The sequence below is a fragment of the Bos mutus genome, chromosome 27 (assembly GCF_027580195.1).
Source record: "Bos mutus isolate GX-2022 chromosome 27, NWIPB_WYAK_1.1, whole genome shotgun sequence".
NCBI classification, from domain to species: domain Eukaryota; kingdom Metazoa; phylum Chordata; class Mammalia; order Artiodactyla; family Bovidae; genus Bos; species Bos mutus.
Window position 1 is genome coordinate 39,191,024 of NC_091643.1, and position 20,321 is coordinate 39,211,344.

Below are 20,321 nucleotides of genomic sequence, written 5' to 3' on the forward strand. Positions count from 1 at the left end.
TGGATGTTGGCAATTTGATCTCTGGTTCCTCTGCCTTTTCTAAATCCAGCTTGAACATTTGGAAGTTCACAGTTTACGTACTGTTGAAGCCTGGCTTGGAGAATTTTGAGCAATTACTTTGCTAGCATGTGAGATGAGTGCAATTGTGCAGTAATTTGAATATTATTTGGCATTGCCTTTCTTTGGGATTGGAGTGAAAACTGGCATTTCCCAATCCTGTGGCCACTTCTAAGTTTTCCAAATTTGCTGGCATATTGAGTGCAGCACTTTCACAGCATCACCTTTAAGGGTTTGAAATAGCTCAATTGGAATTCAATCACCTTTACTAGCTTGGTTTATAGTGATGCTTCCTAAAGCCCACTTGACTTCACATTCCAGGATGTCTGGCTCTAGGTGAGTGATCACACCATCATGGTTATCCGGGTCGTGAAGATCTTTTCTGTACAGTTCTTCCGTGTATTCTTGCCACCTCATCTTAATATCTTCTGCTTCTGTTAGGTCCATACCATTTCTGTCCTTTATTGAGCCCATCTTTGCATGAAAAGTTCCCTTGGTATCTCTAATTTTCTTGAGATCTCTGGTCTTTCCTGTTCTATTGTTTTCATCTATTTCTTTGCATTAAGAACAGTAACAACTAGTAAGTAAATATATCTACTGCTCTAAGCTGACTACCTGTTTTTAGGATGAGTGTGTATGAACTGCTCCATGTAATTCAATTGTTGAGGTCACGTGTGGGGATCCTGGAGGCCAAAATGTCAGCAAAGGAAGGAACCCCATGAGTATAGTGCAGAAACTGAAACTCGAGGAAGTAAACCAGCGAAGGAGGAGGGTAAAACGAGACAGGAGGTGGAGAGACGCGGGAGTACTACCAGCATCTATATATATATATATAGATGTTATGACCAAACTTGATATATATATCAAGTACTACCAGCATCTATACAGCATCCACCTTGCTGAACAACCTGAGGACAGTACCATGCAGCTGGCTGACCACATTAAGTTTACCCAGAGTGCCCTGGACTGCATGAGTGTGGAGGTGGGACGGCTACGGGTCTTCTTGCAGGGTGGGCAGGAGGCTTCAGATATTGCCCTCCTGCTACGGGACCTGGAAACTTCGTGCAGTGATACCCGCCAGTTCTGCAAGAAGATCCTGCGGCGGATGCCAGGGACGGATGCGCCTGGGATCCCGGCTGCACTGGCTTTTGGACCACAGGTATCTGACACACTCCTCGACTGCAGAAAACACTTGACGTGGGTGGTGGCGGTGCTGCAGGAGGTGGCAGCAGCTGCTGCCCAGCTCATTGCCCCACTGGCAGAGAACGAGGGACTGCCTGTGGCTGCCCTGGAGGAGCTGGCTTTCAAAGCAAGCGAGCGAATCTACGGGACCCCCTCCAGCAACCCCTATGAGTGTCTGCGCCAGTCATGCAGCCTCCTCATCAGCACTATGAACAAGTTGGCCACAGCCATGCAGGAGGGAGAGTACGATGCCAAGCGGCCCCCTAGCAAGCCTCCCCCAGTTGAGCTGCGGGCTGCGGCTCTTCGTGCAGAGATCACGGATGCTGAAGGCCTGGGTTTGAAGCTTGAGGATCGAGAGACAGTTATTAAAGAGCTGAAGAAGTCACTGAAGATCAAGGAGGAAGAGCTCAGTGAGGCCAATGTGCGGCTGAGCCTCCTGGAGAAGAAGCTGGACAGTGCTGCCAAGGATGCAGATGAGTGCATTGAGAAAGTCCAGACTCGGCTGGAGGAGACCCAGACGCTGCTGCGGAAGAAGGAGAAAGAGTTTGAGGAGACCATGGATGCACTTCAGGCTGACATCGACCAGCTGGAGGCAGAGAAGGCAGAGTTAAAGCAGCGATTGAACAGCCAGTCCAAGCTCACGATTGAGGGGCTCCGGGGGCCCCCTCCCTCGGGTATTGCCACCCTGGTCTCTGGCATTGCTGGGGGAGGTGCCCCTGGACAGGCTCCGGGGTCTGTGCCAGGCCCCGGGCTGGTGAAGGACTCACCATTGCTGCTTCAGCAGATCTCTGCCATGAGGCTGCACATCTCCCAGCTCCAGCACGAGAACAACACCCTCAAGGGAGCCCAGATGAAGACATCCTTAGCAGCCCTGCCCCCTCTGCACGTGGCCAAACTCTCTCTCCCGCCCCAGGAGGGCCCTGGCAGCGAGCTTGCTGCTGGAGTGCTGTATCGTAAGACCAACCAGCTGCTGGAGATGTTGAATCAGTTGAGCGCATGCACGCACGTAGTGGACATCACTCGCTCCAACCCTGCTGCCAAGAGCCCATCGGCCCAGCTCCTGGAGCAGGTGGCTCAGCTCAAGTCCCTAAGCGACACCATTGAGAAGCTCAAGGATGAGGTCCTTAAGGAGACTGTATCTCAGCGCCCTGGAGCCACGGTCCCCACTGACTTTGCCACCTTCCCTTCATCAGCCTTCCTCAGGGCCAAGGAAGAGCAGCAGGACGACACTGTGTACATGGGCAAAGTGACCTTCTCGTGCGTGGCTGGCCTCGGGCAGCGACACCGGCTGGTGCTCACCCAGGAGCAGCTGCACCAGCTCCACGACCGCCTCATCTCCTAAATGCTTCTTCCCTCACTGCCCGCTCCTGCCCGCAGCCCTCCTGGAGCTGCTTCTCCTTATGCCTAGCCACTGGGCAGCCCCCCGGGAGAACTGCATGTGTAAGCTGTTCCTGCCCCACTCGGCTCCACACCCACCTTCAGCGCCCTGCCCTGGCCCCTTGACCTGGGTTCCCCTGTTTCCCTTCCCTGGCCTCTGCCAGAGTTCGCTGTTCAGTTGCTCCCTTCTTCCTGAGGAGCTTCAGGGGCTCTAGCGGGTAGAGTCTGCTGTGTAAGAGCCTGGTGAAGGAATGAATCGGGGGCCGCTGTCCACCCTGAGGTGCCATGCCCTTTGCCGTCCCTCTGGTTCCTAAACGATCGCAGCTGGACAGGTACATGCACGGTTATGGACTGCCTGGTTGTGCACTAAGACTTTGCAGTGGGGCCGGGCAGAGGGCACAGATTTGCACGTAGGTCTGGATGTGGTAAAAAGTTGGGGGGAAAAAAAGTGAAAGTGTTGATCACTCAGTCGTGTCTGACTGTGTGTGATCCCATGATCTGTAGCCTACCAGGCTCCTCTGTCCATGGGATTCTCCAGACAAGAATACTGGAGTGGTTTGCCATGCCCCTCTCCGGGGGATCTCCCTGACCAGGTATCGAACCCATGTCTCCTGCATTGCAGACTGATTATTTACCCTATGAGCCACCAAACATGAAATGTATGTAAATATTTCAGGCTGGAGTAGGGGAGAGGGTATTAGGGTTCTCCAGAGAAACAGGACTAAACAGTTTGTGTGCGTATAAATGCCAATTATCTACACTAAATCTGAAATAAAAATTAAAAACTTTAAAAATGCCAATTACTTATAATGAATCATGTATGTATGTATGATTTACATGTATCATATATACTCATCTATATTATTTATATATAATCATCTATGTATTTTGCATATATAGTCATTTTATGATAAAATCATTTCTGTATCTCTGTCTCATCTATATAGATTGTAAAATGTTGTCAGAAATTGGCTCGTGTGATTATGGAGACAGAGAATCTCCATGATCTGCCGTCAATATGCTGGAGAGTTGAGGGAGAAGACACTGTCCCTGCCCAGAGTCCTGGGTGATTCCCTCCTGGTGATTTCCCACTCAAAATGCTAAGTTGACCCTATTCTTTTTTCTTAAAGTGAAATTAAGTGTTTGATTAGAACAGAAGTAGAAGCAATGAGTTGCCCCTATTTAAATGCTTTAAGTTTAGGTAGCTGCATCTTTAGAGCTTCCCAAGTGGTGCTAGTGGTAAAGAACCATTTGCCAAAGCAGGAGACACGAGAGACATGGGTTTGTTCCTGGGGTTGGGAAGATCCTCTGGAGGAGGGCATGGCAACCTACTCCAGTATTCTTGCCTGGAGAATCCCATAGACAGAGGAGCCTCTGGAGGGCTACAGTCCATGGGGGTCATGCAGAGTTGGACACAACTGAAGCAGCTTAGCATGCACACACCTGCATCTTTAAATTTTACTTTTCTTTATTTGCTGTTAATTCCAGTATCTCCTGTTCCCTGACATTAAAGTAATGGAGCCATTGATACTGACATCATTGATATCACATGAGATCTTCTCACTCTTTGGATTCTGGTCCTAAACCTCCTAACTGTAATGTATATGAAAACATTGATGACTGAAACTTATTCTGTATTTATAAATGAGGATTAGGCTACCCACTTAATGCTGCTGCTGCTAAGTCACTTCAGTCGTGTCCGACTCTGTGCGACCCCATAGACGGCAGCCCACCAGGCTCCCCCATCCCTGGGATTCTCCAGGCAAGAACACTGGAGTGGGGTGCCATTGCCTTCTCCAAAAGATATAGTAAGATAACAAAAAGTATTTTCAACTATGAAGCACTCTGCAAATATAAGGTATTAGTAGTTTCAAATAGTCCTCTGTAATGCAATGTCATCCCACAAACCTTTATGAATTAGGTACATCAATGATTTAAACATAATTTAAATTCATCCCACATCTAGAGAAACACACTGTGCTTCAAAATCTTCCTAGAAGACAACCCTGTTATTTCTTTGCTTAGAAATCTTCTATGCCCATTCATTAAAGTCCACAGTTATGAAATGAAATATTCTAAGAATCCATGTGGGCATAGTGTGGGAATAAATTTTCTGCAGGTAAATGATTTTTTCTTTTTTTGCAAGTCCAGTATGTATGCAGATTCTGAAACCCAGAAGAATAAGTAACATACCAGTTTAATAGTTAAAGTGAAAAGCAGTCAAGGATGGAGACAGGAGCCCTGAGAATTGTCATCTTATCACCATGCTCAGAAAGGATAGTGTCATTGGTGTTACGCATTTCCTATTAGCACTATTGGCTAACTGTTCTTTTTTTTCACTCAGTAGAATATATTGATAAATGCGAGGAAAGGAAGATGATTGCATTTTCCATACTGCTTCTGATAATCTGACATTTATTTGAGTTGGCATCCTTTCTTTATTTTTCTAAGTTTGATGTGAACTTCTTTTCTGTTATTTTTCAGTAGCTATGAATTCATGTATGTTGTGATTAACATGATATTTATCATAGTTCATAAAAACAGAGATAAGTCTCAAAAGCTCTTCTTAAGGGGTTAAGAAAAACATTAGTTGCTTCAGTTGTGCCCAACTCTTTGCAACCCCATGGACTGTAGCCCACCAGGCTTCTCTCTCCTTGGAATTCTCTAGACAAAAATAGTGGAATAGATAGCCATTCCCTTCTCGAGGGGATCTTCCTAACTCAGGGATAGAACCTGGGTCTCCTGCATTCCAGACAGATTCTTTACCAGCTGAGCCACCAAGGGGTTAAGAAGATGGCAAACAAATAAGCAATTCTGGGCTTAACTGCTCTGAAAGTTTTTCATGGGGTCTTCCAGGCAAAGTCTTGTGGTGAGGGAAAGTGGCTACAATTTAATGGGGGACTTTCTACTTTGAAAGCACAATAGAGAAAAAACAGGAGACAGATTTGCAGCGTTTCCCAGAGAAGTCAAGAAGGGAAGGGACATAGAAGGAGAAAGACAGGGTGAAGAGTGGAAGTTATGAAAAATGCAAGTATGTGTGAATGAATGCCTGAAAGAACTAGTGAATAGATGAATACGGACATGAGTCAATGGACAAATTATTGAATGAATGACAGCCAGATGAACAGGAACTTAAATACTTAAGTGACTAAAATAATTTATACAACATGGGCTTATACAACAAAAGTATTGATAGTTCGTTTTGATTGCTTTAAAAACTCTGAAGCACAGAAAGTTAGATGAACACAGCTGTTAATTGTTTATAGATAGTAGCTGTGACAGCATTTATCTCAATTAATTCCAATATTTCTTCACAGGGTACTTCAGTATTTTTTCCATTTTAAGTCATTCATCTTTATTCATTGAGTCATCAGTATATATTAAGCATCAGCTCCGTGCTGGCTGCAAGGGAACCTCGGCTAATACCGTGTGATTACATCAGAATCGTGTGATTCAAAATGTATTAACAATTACTGTGTAATCACCATAAGCTCTGCTACTCTGGGCACTCTACACTTAGGAAGAAGTCAAAATGTATTGATTTGTGAGTTTTATCCCAGTGTTCATATATCGATACCTTATCATCTGTTTGTGCTTATCAGTGCTCTTTCGCTACCTGTAGAGTTTCTTAAATCAGACACACGGCAGGTGATGAATCAACAAGGGGAACTTGCCTTGCAAGTCCTGCTGTTTCCTCTATTATTACATGTCTTAACTCCTTCATGGTATCAAGTCTCCCTGTGGTTGCCGTTGTAAGTCATTTCTCTTTTCTACAGGCTCTTCATAATTTTTAGGGATGACCAAATACATTTTTACTTGTTATTGCTAACTCCCTCCCTCCCCCGCCCCCCCCCAAAAAACAAAACCTCCTAGGATTTGTATCTGAGCCCCTGAAGGAAATGTGTTAATGAATAAGGATGGTCAAGGCTGCTCTTGTAGGTCAAAGTAAATATCAACTCTAAAATATGCAGCTTAGGTACTAACTAATTCCAGCCATGTCTCAGCTGTTCTCCTTCCCCAATTCATCACTTTCAATGAGAAAGTCTGAAGCAGGTCAGAGACTCCATCATTTATCAGCACTTTGACTTACAGATGCATGTGAGTGAGAGGTGCATGTGTGAGGCCCATTTTTCTTGTGGCATTTCCTGGGGATATTTTCAGACACATTTTGTAAGATACAGTTTAATCTAATGTCCCCCCAGTTTCTTGGAGGGGCTGATAGACTCCAGGGTGAAAATTACATTGAGTTGTTTATTCTTTATTTTATTTGCTTATCCTTTTTTTTTTCTTTCATAGACTCATTCCTTCCCACGTAAGAACAGTGGATATGTAATACAATAATTTTAGACTTCCCACTTTTACTTCCCTGTCATACATTTTAGTTTGCATGTATTTGCTCTTAATTTTTGTCTCATTGCATCTTGTCATTCCAAAGCCACTCGTTAGGAAGCTACAAAATGCCATACGTGGATTTCTGTGATGGAGGTACAGTGATGAGCAAGGTGGGCATGGTGCCTGACCTGGAGACTTGTTTTTTGGGGGAGGAGTACCTCATTTTAAGATTATCTTCAGGGTATCTGCAAGTGTTATCTTGTGAATAAAAAATTGCAGTTACACTTTGGGGCATCATCAGCCTGACTCTGGATAGTGTCCCTTGAAGGCTTGTGGGGGAACTTGTCAACTGTGCCTTCTCTTTAATGTACATCTGTATCTTGTGCTATATTCTGAAACCTATTCTTGCTTCAACTGCTGAAGAGTTAGCAGGAGACCATGTCTTCCATTAACTCCAGAGTTTATCATCTGTGGCAGTGCTCTGGGGCTCTTCCTGAGCATTCTTTTTCTCAGGAGGGAGTAGAACTGGGAGAGCATCTAGAATTCCTTCCTGGGAAATATTATATTTGTCTCTGTTTCCATGTTCTGCTGACTTCCCAGGTGGTGTAGTGGTAAAGAATCTGCCCACCAATGTAGGAGACTCTGGTTCTATCTCTGGGTTGGGAACATCCTCTGGAGTAGGAAATGGCAACCCACTCCAGTATTCTTGCCTGGAGAATCCCATTGGCAGAGGAGCCTGGTGGGCTAAGTCCATGGGGTCTCAAAGAGTTAGACATTACTGAGCACACATGTACACCCATTTTATGCCAATATTTGGTCTTTGATTTTGGTTCCTGACATGGAGCTCCTAAAACCTTTGTAATTTTCTGAGCCATGGGTGTGATAGGATCACCTGACAAGAGCTTCTGAATTCCTTGGAATTTCCTGGGTGGTAAAAGCATCTTTTGTTTAGATGAGCTGACTTCTGATGACTCCTGCGTGGGGACTGTCACAAGAAAAATCAGGTGTGATTAAAACTTAGGACTTGTAGTCTCACCTCTGTCCTTTAGAGATGGGAAAGAGGCTGGAAACTGAGTTAATAATTAATCATGCTGATGTGATGAGGCCTCTAAAAAATCTCTAAATTATGGGCTTCCCTCATAGCTCAATTGGTAAAGAATCTGCCTGCAATGCAGGAGACCTGGGTTTGACTCCTGGGTTGGGAAGATCCCCTGGAGGAGGAAATGGCAACCCATTCCAGTATTCTTGCCTGGAGAATCCATCCCATGGTCAGAGGAGCCTGGCAGGCTACAATCTGTGGGGTCCACAAGAGTTGGACATGACTTAGCGACTAAACCAACCAACCAAATGGCTTTCCAAGAGCTTCGGGGTTGGTGGACATATCCATGTACTGGGAGGGTTGTTGTTTAGTCTCTAAGTTGTCTCTAAGCTCCTCTGTCCATGGGATTTCCCAGGGAAGAGTACTGGAGTACTGCATCTCCGTGGGAGCAGACATTCTGGGCCCTTCCAGACTTGCCCTAGTCACCTTCATCTGACTGTTCATCTGTATCCTTTGTCATTGCCTTTATTATATAATAAACTGGTAAACATAAGTAGTGCTGCCCTGAGTTCTGTGAGCCATCCTAGCAAATTTTTGAACCCAAAGGATGGTTGTGAGAACCCTGGTTTACAGCTGGTTGATCAGAAGTGCATGTGATAACCTGATGAAGGGCTTCTGAGCTGGGAGGGGTCTTTTGAGACCAAGCTCCTAACTGGTGGGGTCTGTGTGAACCCTGGGGTAGATAGTGTCAGAGCTAAATTGACTCCTAGGTCACCCAGCTTTTGTCTGGAGAATGGGAGAATTGATTGGTGTGGGGAACACCCACAAAACCAGTCATAGAAGTATTCCACGTGAGCAGTGGAGGAGAAACAAGTGCTTTTTCTTTTCACCTCTGAGTCACCCAACTCTTCGCTATTTGTCTACTATTTTTGCTGTGTGTCATGTTTCTGAACAACAACAAAAATTCCACTACAAACAAAAATCGAGGTTTTGGGAACGACTTCCCAGGCACAGACCATCCCTTTGCAGACATTTGAAGGAGGGCTGAACAGGGACCTGCAGGGACCAGGTGGTGGCAGAGCCAGGCTGGCCGATGTGCCCTCTGTCACCTGCTGTCCCCTCTGTCCCCTGTCAGAGGGGCTGCTTTCATCCACAGTCTCCCCTCAACCCATGTACTTTGCAAGAGTTGCTTCGGTTGCATAGTCAAAATCAGAATCCCCAGGTGGTCCCAGAGAATTTGAATGGTCATCCCAGGTGGTTTGCTCACAGGAGTTTGAGAGCAGAAGGCAGAGATTGCCTTTGAAGATAAAGGTTTTTGTGAATGGATGCCCCAGCCTAGCAGAATGTCTTCCATCACTTCTCTGGTGGCACAGGTTGTGTCTTGTCCATCAGAAGCATCAGTCCTTTCGTGCTTGATAAACTCCTCTGCAGGAGGCACTCCCCTGTTTGTCCCTCCCTGGGAATACTGGCTGACCTCCCAGAGCAGACCTCAGTGACCTTGTCCAAAATGCCAGCTCACTCGGCAGCACCGAACTTGAGGACTGTGTGCTTCCTGTGTCCTGACCCACATTTCTCCAAAAACACATGATGTCTGACTTTGTCCTCTGCCAGAATGTGAGCTCCCTGGAGGCAGAGGCTGTGCTTGTCTTTGTGGCCTCAGAAAAATAACAGCACTTTGTCACTAGAAAGCTCTCAAATGAATGAGCAGATGAATACATAAATGAATAAATGAGCAAATGAATACATAAGTGAATGAATGAATGGACTAAATTCTCCTTGATTGTTAACTGTGCAGTATTGAACAGGTCATTAAACTATTTGATCATGCTTCCTTATCTTAAACATGAAAGTTTTTTCCTTATAAAGGGCTCACACAATTAAATGGCAAAAACAACAAATCACCTCATTAAAAAAAAATGGGCAAAGGACTGAAATAGGCATTTCACCAAAGACATAGGAAAGGTCACAGGTACATACAAAGATTTTCAGCATCACTAATTTGCTGCCACTGCTGCTAAGTCACTTCAGTCGTGTCTGACTCTGTGTGACCCCATAGATGGCAGGCCACCAGGCTTCCCTGTCCCTGGGATTCTCCAGGCAAGAACACTGGAGTGGGTTGCCATTTCCTTCTCCAATGCATGAAAGTGAAAAGTGAAGTCGCTCAGTTGTGTCTGAGTCTTCGTGACTCCATGGACTGCAGCCTGCCAGGTTCCTCTGTCCAGGGGATTTTCCAGGGAAGAGTACTGGAGTGGGTTGCCATTTCCTCCTCCACACTAATCATCAGGTAAATGCAAAATAAAACCACAATGAGATATCACCTCATGCCTGTTGGAGTTACCATCATCAAAAAGACAAGTGTTGGTGAGGATGTGGAAAAAAGGGAACACCTGGATGCTGTTGGTGTGAATGTGAACTGGCACAACCACTACAGAAAAAGGCATGGGGTTTCCTCAGAAAAACTAAAACTGGAACTACCTTATGATCCAGCAATTTTACTTCTGGGAATATAGCCAAAGGAAATGAAAACAGTAACTTGAAGGGAGTTCCATGGCATGCAATGGAATACTATTCAGCTGTAAAAAAAAGTGAGGAAATTCTACCATTTGCAACAAAAAGAATGGGCCATGAAAGCAGTATGCTAAGTGAAAGTATACACAGACAGATATACTGTGCTTCACTTACATATGGAATCTTATAAAAATAAACCAAATAATTTCTCAGTTAAACTTGGGACAAAAAGAATGCTTAAAATTTGTTACAATGACCAGATGAGGAAAATACTATGTACAAAGCACTTTCATTATTGGATCTAAGCTCATACTGCTCACCCCATGACACGCAAGTGGTTGAGAGATGAGTCTTGAGGGACGAGTTGTTGGGGAAAGGAATAGCAACTTTATCCAGAAAGCCCAGGAAACCAAGAAGATAGTGGGCTCGTGTCTCAGAACACCATCTTCCTGAGTTCGGGCTCTTCTTATACTAAAAAGGGAGGGAAGAAGTCAAACACTTACTGGTTCACATCAGTCTCCAGAGGGGGTGTGTGGATTTCTCCCACCTGCAGTCAGTCATAGGTGGGCCTGGTTAGGATGTGTCCTGTGAGTGAAACAAAGGTGTTTTAGCTTAAAGCTCATTACCTAAGAGGCAGGATTCTCAGAAACTGGCCATTATGTGTAATTTAGGCTTACAGGCAGCATCCCTTTAGTGATTAACTTGTTATAGAATACAAAAAGTGCTTCTCTATTACGCTTTCACATTTTTTTTTCACATTAGGACATTGTAACAAAGTTAATAAATTTATAAATATCACCTTAAATATATTTGTTATATGAAATACTGCTGTTTAATTAGGTCCCATTTGTTTATTTTTGCTTTTATTTCCATTACTCTGGGAGTTGGGTCATAGAGGATCCTGCTGTGATTTATGTCAGAGAATGTTTGCATATGTTTTCCTCTAAGAGTTTTATAGTTTCTGGTCTTACATTTATATCTTTACTCCATTTAAGGTTTATTTTTCTGTATGGTGTTAGAAAGTGTTCTAGTTTCATTTTTTTACAGGTGGTTGATGAGTTTTCCCAGCATCACTTGTTAAAGAGATTGTCTTTTCTCCATTGTATATTCCTGCCTTCTTTGTCAAAAATAAGGTGTCCATAGGTGCGTGGATTTATCCCTGAGCTTTCTATTTTGTTTCGTTGATCTATATTTCTGTCTTTGTGCCAGTACCATACTGTCTTGATGACTGTAGCTTTGTAGTATAGTCTGAAGTCATGCAGGTTGATACCTCCAGTTCTGTTCTTCTTTCTCAAGATTGTTTTGGCTATTCGAGGTTTTTGTATTTCCATACAAATTGTGAAATTATTTATTCTAGTTCTGTGAAAAATACCATTGGTAGCTTGATAGGGATTGTATTGAATCTATAGATTGCTTTGGGTAGTATACTCATTTTCACTATATTGATTCTTCCAACCCATGAATGTGGTATATTTCTCCATCTATTTGTGTCATCTTTGATTTATTTCACCAGTGTTTTATAATTTTCTACATATAGGTCTTTTGTTTCTTTAGGTACATTTATTCCTAAGTATTTTATTCTTTTCGTTGCAATGGTGAATGGAATTGTTTCCTTAATTTCCCTTTCTGTTTTCTCATTGTTAGTGTATAGGAATGCAAGGGATTTCTGTGTGTTAATTTTATATCATGCAACTTTACTATATTCATTGATTAGCTCTAGTAATTTTCTGGTGGAGTCTTTAGGGTTTTCTTTGTAGAGGATCACCTAATTAAACGTTTTTGCACAATGAAGGAAACTATAAGCAAGGTGAAAAGACAGCCTTCAGAATGGGAGAAAATAATAGCAAATGAAGCAACTGACAAACAACTAATCTCAAAAATATACAAGCAACTCCTACAGCTCAACTCCAGAAAAATAAATGACCCAATCAAAAAATGGGCCAAAGAACTAAACAGACATTTCTACAAAGAAGACGTACAGATGGCTGACAAACATATGAAAAGATGCTCAATGTCACTCATTATCAGAGAAATGCAAATGGAAACCACAATGAGGTACCATCTCATGCTGGTCAGAATGGCTGCCATCAGAAAGTCTGCAAACAATGAATGCTGGAGAAGGTGTGGAGAAAAGGGAACCCTCTTACACTGTTGGCAGAAATGCAAACTAGTACAGCCACTCTGGAGAACAGTGTGGAGATTCCTTAAAAAACTGGAAATAGAACTGCCATACGACCCAGCAATCCCACTGCTGGGTATACACACGAAGGAAACCAGAATTGAAAGAGGCACGTGTACCCCAATGTTCATCGCAGCACTGTTTATAATAGCTAGGACGTGGAAGCAACCTAGATGTCCATCGGCAGACAAATGGATAAAGCTGTGGTACATATACATAATGGAATATCACTCAGCTATTAATAAGAATGCATTTGAATCAGTTTTAATGAGGTGGCTGAAACTGGAGCCTATTATACAGAGCAAAGTAAGTCAGAAACAAAAACACCAATACAGTATATTAATGCGTATATATGGAATTTAGAAAGATGGTAACAACAACCCTATATGTGAGACAGCAAAAGAGACACAGATGTAAAGAACAGTCTTTTGGACTCTGTGGGAGAAGGCTAGGGTGGGATGATTTGAGAGACTAGCATTGAAACATGTATATTATCATATGTGAAACAGATCGCCAGTCCAAGTTTGATGATGCGTGAGACAGGGTGCTCAGGGCCAGTGCACTGGGATGACCCTGAGGGATGGGATGGGGAGGGAGGTGGGATGGGGGTTCAGGATGGGGACACATGTACACCCATGGCTGATTCATGTCAATATATGGCAAAAACCACTACACTATTGTGAAATAATTAGCCTACAATTAAAATAAATTAATTAAAAAATATCATTGTTGTTCAGTCTCTAAGTTGTGTCAGACCCTGCGGACTGCAGCACACCAGGCTTCCCTGTCCTTCACCATCTCCCCCAGTTTGCTCAAACTCATGTCAGTTGAGTCATTGATGCCATCCAGCCATCTCACCCTCTGTCGCCAATCCCCACCCCCCGCCCCGCCCGCTTTTCCTCCTGACCTCAGTCTTTCCCAGCATCAGGATTTTTTCCCTGAGTTGGTTCTTCATATCAAATGGCCACAATATTGGAGTTTCAACTTTAGCATCAGTCCTTCCAATGAATATTCAGGGTTGATTTCCTTTAGGATTGAATCGTTTGGTCTCCTGGCTGTCCAAGGGACTCTCAAGAGTCTTCTCCAGCTCTGCAATTTGAAAATATTATATTAATTTCTTTATTTGCATTTATTACATTTATTTCTATATGTTTATTTTGTATCTCTATGTCTCTATGTATATGTCTGGATATATTTTATATACTTGTATATATGTAAAATATTTCTGTATTTGTTTATAAAGCACTTTCACATAATATTTTCTCATTTTGTCATTGTAATGTACTACATATATAATTGTGTGTGTGTGTGTGTGTGTGTGTATCTATCTTCTTAGGGTTCAAAAAAGAAAAATTAAAGAATACTAAATCCCTAATCTGTTAACTGAGCAAGAAAAGAAAAGCATTCATGGCAACAATCCCTCTTTCCATGCAAACAGCTGATTATGCTAATTCCCTTCTTCCTCAGTGGTTTCTTCAACTTCTGGATAAATTATATACCTTTCTTCAGGAACTGTACTCTCTCAAAGTAAATCAACCTGACCTGCAAGAGTCTTTGGTTTTGCCTCTGTATTTCTTGTGCCAGTTTTTCACACCAAGCAGCAAAGGCAACTCTCTGGGGTGAGCAGGGGTTGGGAAGGCTGAGTTTATACACACAGGCTCATAAATACTGAGGCATGTCACCCAGACATAAGCAGGAAACATTTCCTGTGGTTGTTGTTGTTATTTCCTACCATTTTCTGAGCCTTGCTAGATCTATGGACTTAAAACTTCAACTGAATCTTGTATTCATGATTAATGTTGAAATGTGAAGAATGAAGCATATACAAAGCAAATACAATGATCAGGGAGGTTTACCTTTTAACTGGGAACCCGTGTGTGTGAAATTTGTTGTTTTGAATAGGTAATACATGGAAAGGATTAAAAATCAAAATAATATAACAAGAGATAGAGTAATCTCCCCATCTCATATATGTGAGACGCTATCCTATAAACACAGTTCTGCCCTTTTTGATTATTAGTACATGAAAACTTCTTCATTCCTTTTAAAACTGCATATAGTTTTCTCTGCTGCTAATTTTAGCTTTAGTCTGTCTCATGCATTGTAGCCCACGTTCTGCTATTCTTGGGCTTGCTCTGCCCTGTATAACATAGTCAGTACATGAAAATGCCTATTTTCTAGCTGGCAATTTTGAATAAGCAATGCTTTCTTTAATTTTTTAACCTTCTCTCCCTTTCTCATTTTCTGTCTTTTCCATCTTGTTCCACAAACTCTAGTGACATTAATTAAATCACAGCCCTAAAAATGCCCTAATATTTATGTTTCCTGTGAGCATTTAACATTTTGATTGTGCTCCTTTCTGACCACAGGTGAGTCTGTCTGTCAGTCTTTTCTCTCCCTTTCCCCTGCGCTATTACTGAATGATTCTGTATAGCTCTGGCATATGTCCAAGCTAATGGAAATGACAAGATTCTTATTTCCTTGGATAATCTTTGGATCATCATCTTGATTCCCTCCTTGATGCTTCTGAATTCAAGAATATGAAGGCTTAATCATAAAGTATTTTATTGACTTTTCTGGGTTATAGTGACCATTATCCACTATTATCTGCCCATAAAAAATAAGATCATAAACTCTGAATAGTTATAGTTGAATTCTCTTTCAGTTCACTTACTACTTTATGTAAAGCATTCTGTTGGGTACCCAATGGGAAGAGGAGTGGAAAGAAAAAAAGCAATAATCTTTTTTTTTTTTTTTGCCGTAATCAGCTTATCATGTAGAAAGGAAGACTATATTTCCCCATGTTATAGATTAGAAGTAATTTCCTTATTTATTAAAACCTCTCTATTAGATGCAATTAATGTTTGCATATCTCCAGCAATACTGAACCGTGAAGTGTTTTTCACTCAAGGTCAGTTCAGTTCAGTCGCTCAGTTGTATCCGACTCTTTGCGACCCCATGAATCGCAGCACGCCAGGCCTCTCTGTCTATCACCAAGTCCCGGAGTTCACCCAGACTCACGTCAATTGAGTCAGTGATGCCATCCAGCCATCTCATCCTCTATTGTCCCCTTCTCCTCCTGCCCCCAATCCCTCCCAGGATCAGAGTCTTTTCCAGTGAGTCAACTCTTCGCATGAGGTGGCCAAACTACTGGAGTTTCAGCTTTAGCATCATTCCTTCTAAAGAAATCCCAGGACTGATCTTCAGAATGGACTGGTTGGATCTCCTTGCAGTCCAAGGGAGACTTAACTTTCCATATTGTTACAACTGACCCTGATTTTGACCTTTCCAGATATCTTTATATTATAGATTTTTAATTTTATTGAGTTTAAACAAAACATTTGTTTGATTTTATTTGTTTTGTTTGATTTTATTTCTTTTAATTTGATTATGACTTTTTATGGCACAGATCTGTTCAGTCTTGGTAAATGCTTCCTTTGTATTTTAAAAGACTGAATTCTGCTGATTTTGACTAGACTGTTCGCTAAATATATATTAAAACCCATCCATAGCATTCACCTATTCTAAAGCCTATTGTCCACTATTCTGTCACTTATCAGTATTGAATTCTTTGACTATTCCTTGTTTTTCTTCATGTAAGAACTCTGTTATTTCATGCATAAATATTTAGGGTTGTTATGTCTTCTTGACGAATTAATTCACCCTTCACTGTTATGAAATACCTTCTTTGTCCCTGCTGATATCCTTTGTTCTGAAATATATTTTTCTGATACTCATATAGCCACTCCAGTTAAAAAAAAAAAAGCTTTATTATGGGAGATCTTTTTCTTTTCTTTTACTTTAAACTAGACATGTCATTGTTGAACTGTGCCTGTTGTAGTCAATAGTGTGTCTTGCATCATATTTGGTCTTACAATCTATACCTTTAATTAGATGTATAGACCATTTACATATCATGTGATAACTTATATTGCAGAGTCTAAATTGACCATTTTGCTATTTGATTTCTATTTGTTTTATTTTTCTTTTCTCCTGTGTACTTATTTTCCTGCCTTATTTTGAATTGAATGTTTTAAAAAATTTTGTCCAATTTGTTGGATTATTAGCTACAAATCTTTCTGGTATTATTTTAATACATAGCTTATAGCATATAGTAAGTTACATATGTTTTATATGTTATATATACTGATATGTAAGTTTAGCATATATATTAGAATAAATATGTATTGGGTTGGCCAGAAATTTTGGCCAACATCTATAACATCTTATGGAAAAGCTCAAGTGAGCATTTTGGCCAATCCAGTAATACATAATACAGTATATATGTACCCATTGTAAATCTACTTATACATATATACTACATTACATAGTACATATTCCAATGTATATGCTATTATATGTTATAAATATAAATATTTATTGAAACCTGTCTTCAAATAATAATGACCACTATCCATAAAATATATTAGAACATAACACGGAATACATGCATGTATTGGAGATATTTCAGGTTTAGTCCAGAACACTGCAAAAAAACACATATCACAGTAAAGCTAGTCACACAAAATTCTTTGGTTTCCCAGTGCATATAAACGTAATGCTTACCCTGTAGTCTATAAGTGTGTCATAGCATCATGTCTAAAAGCATAGTGTGCATAGCCTACTTAAAAAAATATTTTATTGCTTAAAAATGCTAACCATCATCTGAGACTTCAGCAAATCATAAGAGTAACATCAAAGATCACTGGGAACAGATCATTATAACAAATATAATAAATAATGAAAACATTTGAAATATTATGAGAATTATCAAAATGTAACACAAAGATACAAAGTAAACAAATGCTGTTGAAACAATGCCATCAATAGACTTGCTCCATTCTGAATTGCCACTAATTTTCAGTTTGTAAAAAATGAGTATCTTTTTTTACAGTTCAGTAAAGTGAAGCACAATTAAATGATGTATGCCTGTGGTTTCATATTTTTTCCTCTTACATAATTGGTGGCATACATATTAAGAATGTTATACTATTCACAGTATATGCTATAATAGTTATATATCTTTATATCATACATGTAATAAATTCTGTTAACTTTTTTAAATTAATTAATTTATTTTAGTTGGAGGCTAATTACTTTACAAAATTGTAGTGGTTTTTGCCATACATTGACATGAATCAGCCATGGGCGTACATGTGTCCCCATCCTGAACCCCCCTCCCACCTCCCTCCCCATCCCATCCCTCAGGGTCATCCCAGTGCACCGGCCCTGAGCACCCTGTCTCATGCATCAAAACTGGACTAGCGATCTGTTTCACATATTATAATATACATGTTTCAAGGAAATGGCAACCCACTCCAGTACTCTTGCCTGGAAAATTCCATGGACTGAGGAGCCTGGTAGGCTACAGTCCATGGGGTCGCAAAGAGTCGGACACGACTGAGCAACTTCACTCACGTGCTATTCTCTCAAATCATCCCACTCTCACCTTCTCCCACAGAGTCCAAGAGACTGTTCTTTACATCTGTCTCTTTTGCTGTCTTACATATACGGTCATCGTTAACATCTTTCTAAATTCCATATATACATGTTATGGCACCCCACTCCAGTACTCTTGCCTGGAAAATCCCATGGATGGAGAAGCCTGGTAGGCTGCAGTCCATGGGGTCGCTAAGAATCAGATACGACTGAGCGACTTCACTTTCACTTTTCACTTTCGTGCATTAGAGAAGGAAATGGCAACCCACTCCAGTGTTTTTGCCTGGAGAATCCCAGGGACAGGGGAGCCTGGTGGGCTTCCATCTATGGGGTGGCACAGAGTCGGACACGACTGAAGTGACTTAGCAGCAGCAGCAGCAGTATACTGTATTGGTGTTTTTCTTTCTGACTTACTTTGCTTTGTATAATAGGCTCCAGTTTCATCCACCTCATTAGAACTGATTCAAATGTATTCTTTTCAATGGCTGAATAATATTTCATTGTGTATATGTACCACAGCTTTCTTATCCATTCATCTGCTGATGGACATCTAGGTTGCTTCCATGTCCTGGCTATTATAAACAGTGCTGCAATGAATATTGGGGTACACGTGTCTCTTTCAATTCTGGTTTCCTCAGTGTCTATGCCCAGCAGTGGGATTGCTGGGTCATATGGCAGTTCTATTTCCAGTTTTTTAAGGAATCTCCACACTGTTCTCCATAGTGGCTGTTCTAGTTTGCATTCCCACCAACAGAGTAAGAGGGTTCCCTTTTGTCCACACCTTTTCCAGCATTTATTGTTTGTAGACTTTGATAGCAGCCATTCTGCCCAGAGTGAAATGGTACCTCGTGGTTTTGATTTACATTTCTCTGATAATGAATATTGAGCATATTTTCATGTGTTTGTTAGCCATCTGTATGTCTTCTTTGTAGAAATGTCTGTGTAGTTCTTTGGCCTATTTTTTTGATTGGGTCATTTATTTTTCTGGAATTGAGCTGCAGGAGCTGCTTGTATATTTTTGAGATTAATTCTTTGTCAGTTGTTTCGTTTGCTATTATTTTCTCCCATTCTGAAGGCTGTCTTTTCACCTTGCTTATAGTTCCCTTCATTGTGCAAAAGCTTTTAAGATTAATTAGATCCCATTTGTTTATTTTTGCTTTTATTTCCATTACTCCTGGAGGTGGGTCATAGAGGATCCTGCTGTGATTTATGTCAGAGAGTGTTTTGTCTATGTTTTCCTCTAGGAATTTTATAGTTTCTGGTCTTATATTTATATCTTTAATCCATTTAAGGTTTATTTTTGTGTATGGTGTTAGAAAGTGTTCTAGTTTCATTCTTTTACAAGTGGTTGATGAGTTTTCCCAGAACCTTTTGTTAAAGAGATTGTCTTCTCTGCATTGTATATTCTTGCCTCCTTTGTCAAAGATAAGGTGTTCATAGGTGCATGGATTTATCTCTGGGCTTTCTATTTTGTTCCCTTGATGTATATTTCTGTGTTTGTGCCAGTACCAAACTGTTTTGATTACTGTAGCTTTGTAGTATAGTCTGAAGTCACGCAGGTTGATTCCTCCAGTTCCATTCTTCTTTCTCAAGATTGCTTTGGCTATTTGAGGTTTTTTGTGTTTCCATACAAATTGTGAAATTATTCTAGTTCTCTTAAAAATACCGTTGGTAGCTTGATAGGTATTGCATTGAATTTATAGATTGCTTTGGGTAGTATACTCATTTTCACTGTATTGATTCTTCTGGTCCATGAACATGGTATATTTCTCCATTTATTTGTGTCATCTTTGATTTGTTTCATTGATTCTTTGTTAACTTTTAGAGAGCTTTATTTCATGAGAAAAAAACTATAATAACCCACGTTGTTACTATTTGCAATTTTCTTTAATTTTTTTTTTGCACAGATCTAGATTTCTACCTGTTTTCTATCATTTTTATTCTACATGATCAATTTAACCTTGACCTCCTATAGTTCCCTCAGATGAACATGGAAGGGTACCGTGTTGAGACTGCTGGCTGTCTCTCCATCTATGCATATTATTCCTTCTGTTGTTCTTACCTGGACAATCTGGGCACATTCATTTCAGTTTAGTTGCTCAGTAATATCTGACTCTTTGCAACCCCTTGCAGTGCAGCATGCCAGGCTTCCCTGTCTGTCACCAATACCTGGAGCTTGCTCAAACTCATGTCCATCGAGTTAGTGAT

General features: G+C 41.1%; 1 protein-coding gene across 1 annotated transcript; it reads left to right on the forward strand.

Moving 5' to 3' along the window:
• The first annotated feature begins 898 nt into the window (after positions 1 to 898).
• LOC138985956 (dynactin subunit 1-like) lies at positions 899 to 2,830 on the forward strand. The gene has a single exon (XM_070364255.1). The coding sequence runs from the start codon at positions 899 to 901 to the stop codon at positions 2,579 to 2,581; it is 1,683 nt and encodes a 560-aa protein (XP_070220356.1). The 3' UTR covers positions 2,582 to 2,830.
• Positions 2,831 to 20,321: the final 17,491 nt, after the last annotated feature.

What these genes read in the sequence shown, in the direction of transcription:
- LOC138985956 (XM_070364255.1), top strand. Translation starts at nt 899, where the DNA reads ATGACCAAACTTGATATATATATCAAGTACTACCAGCATCTATACAGC.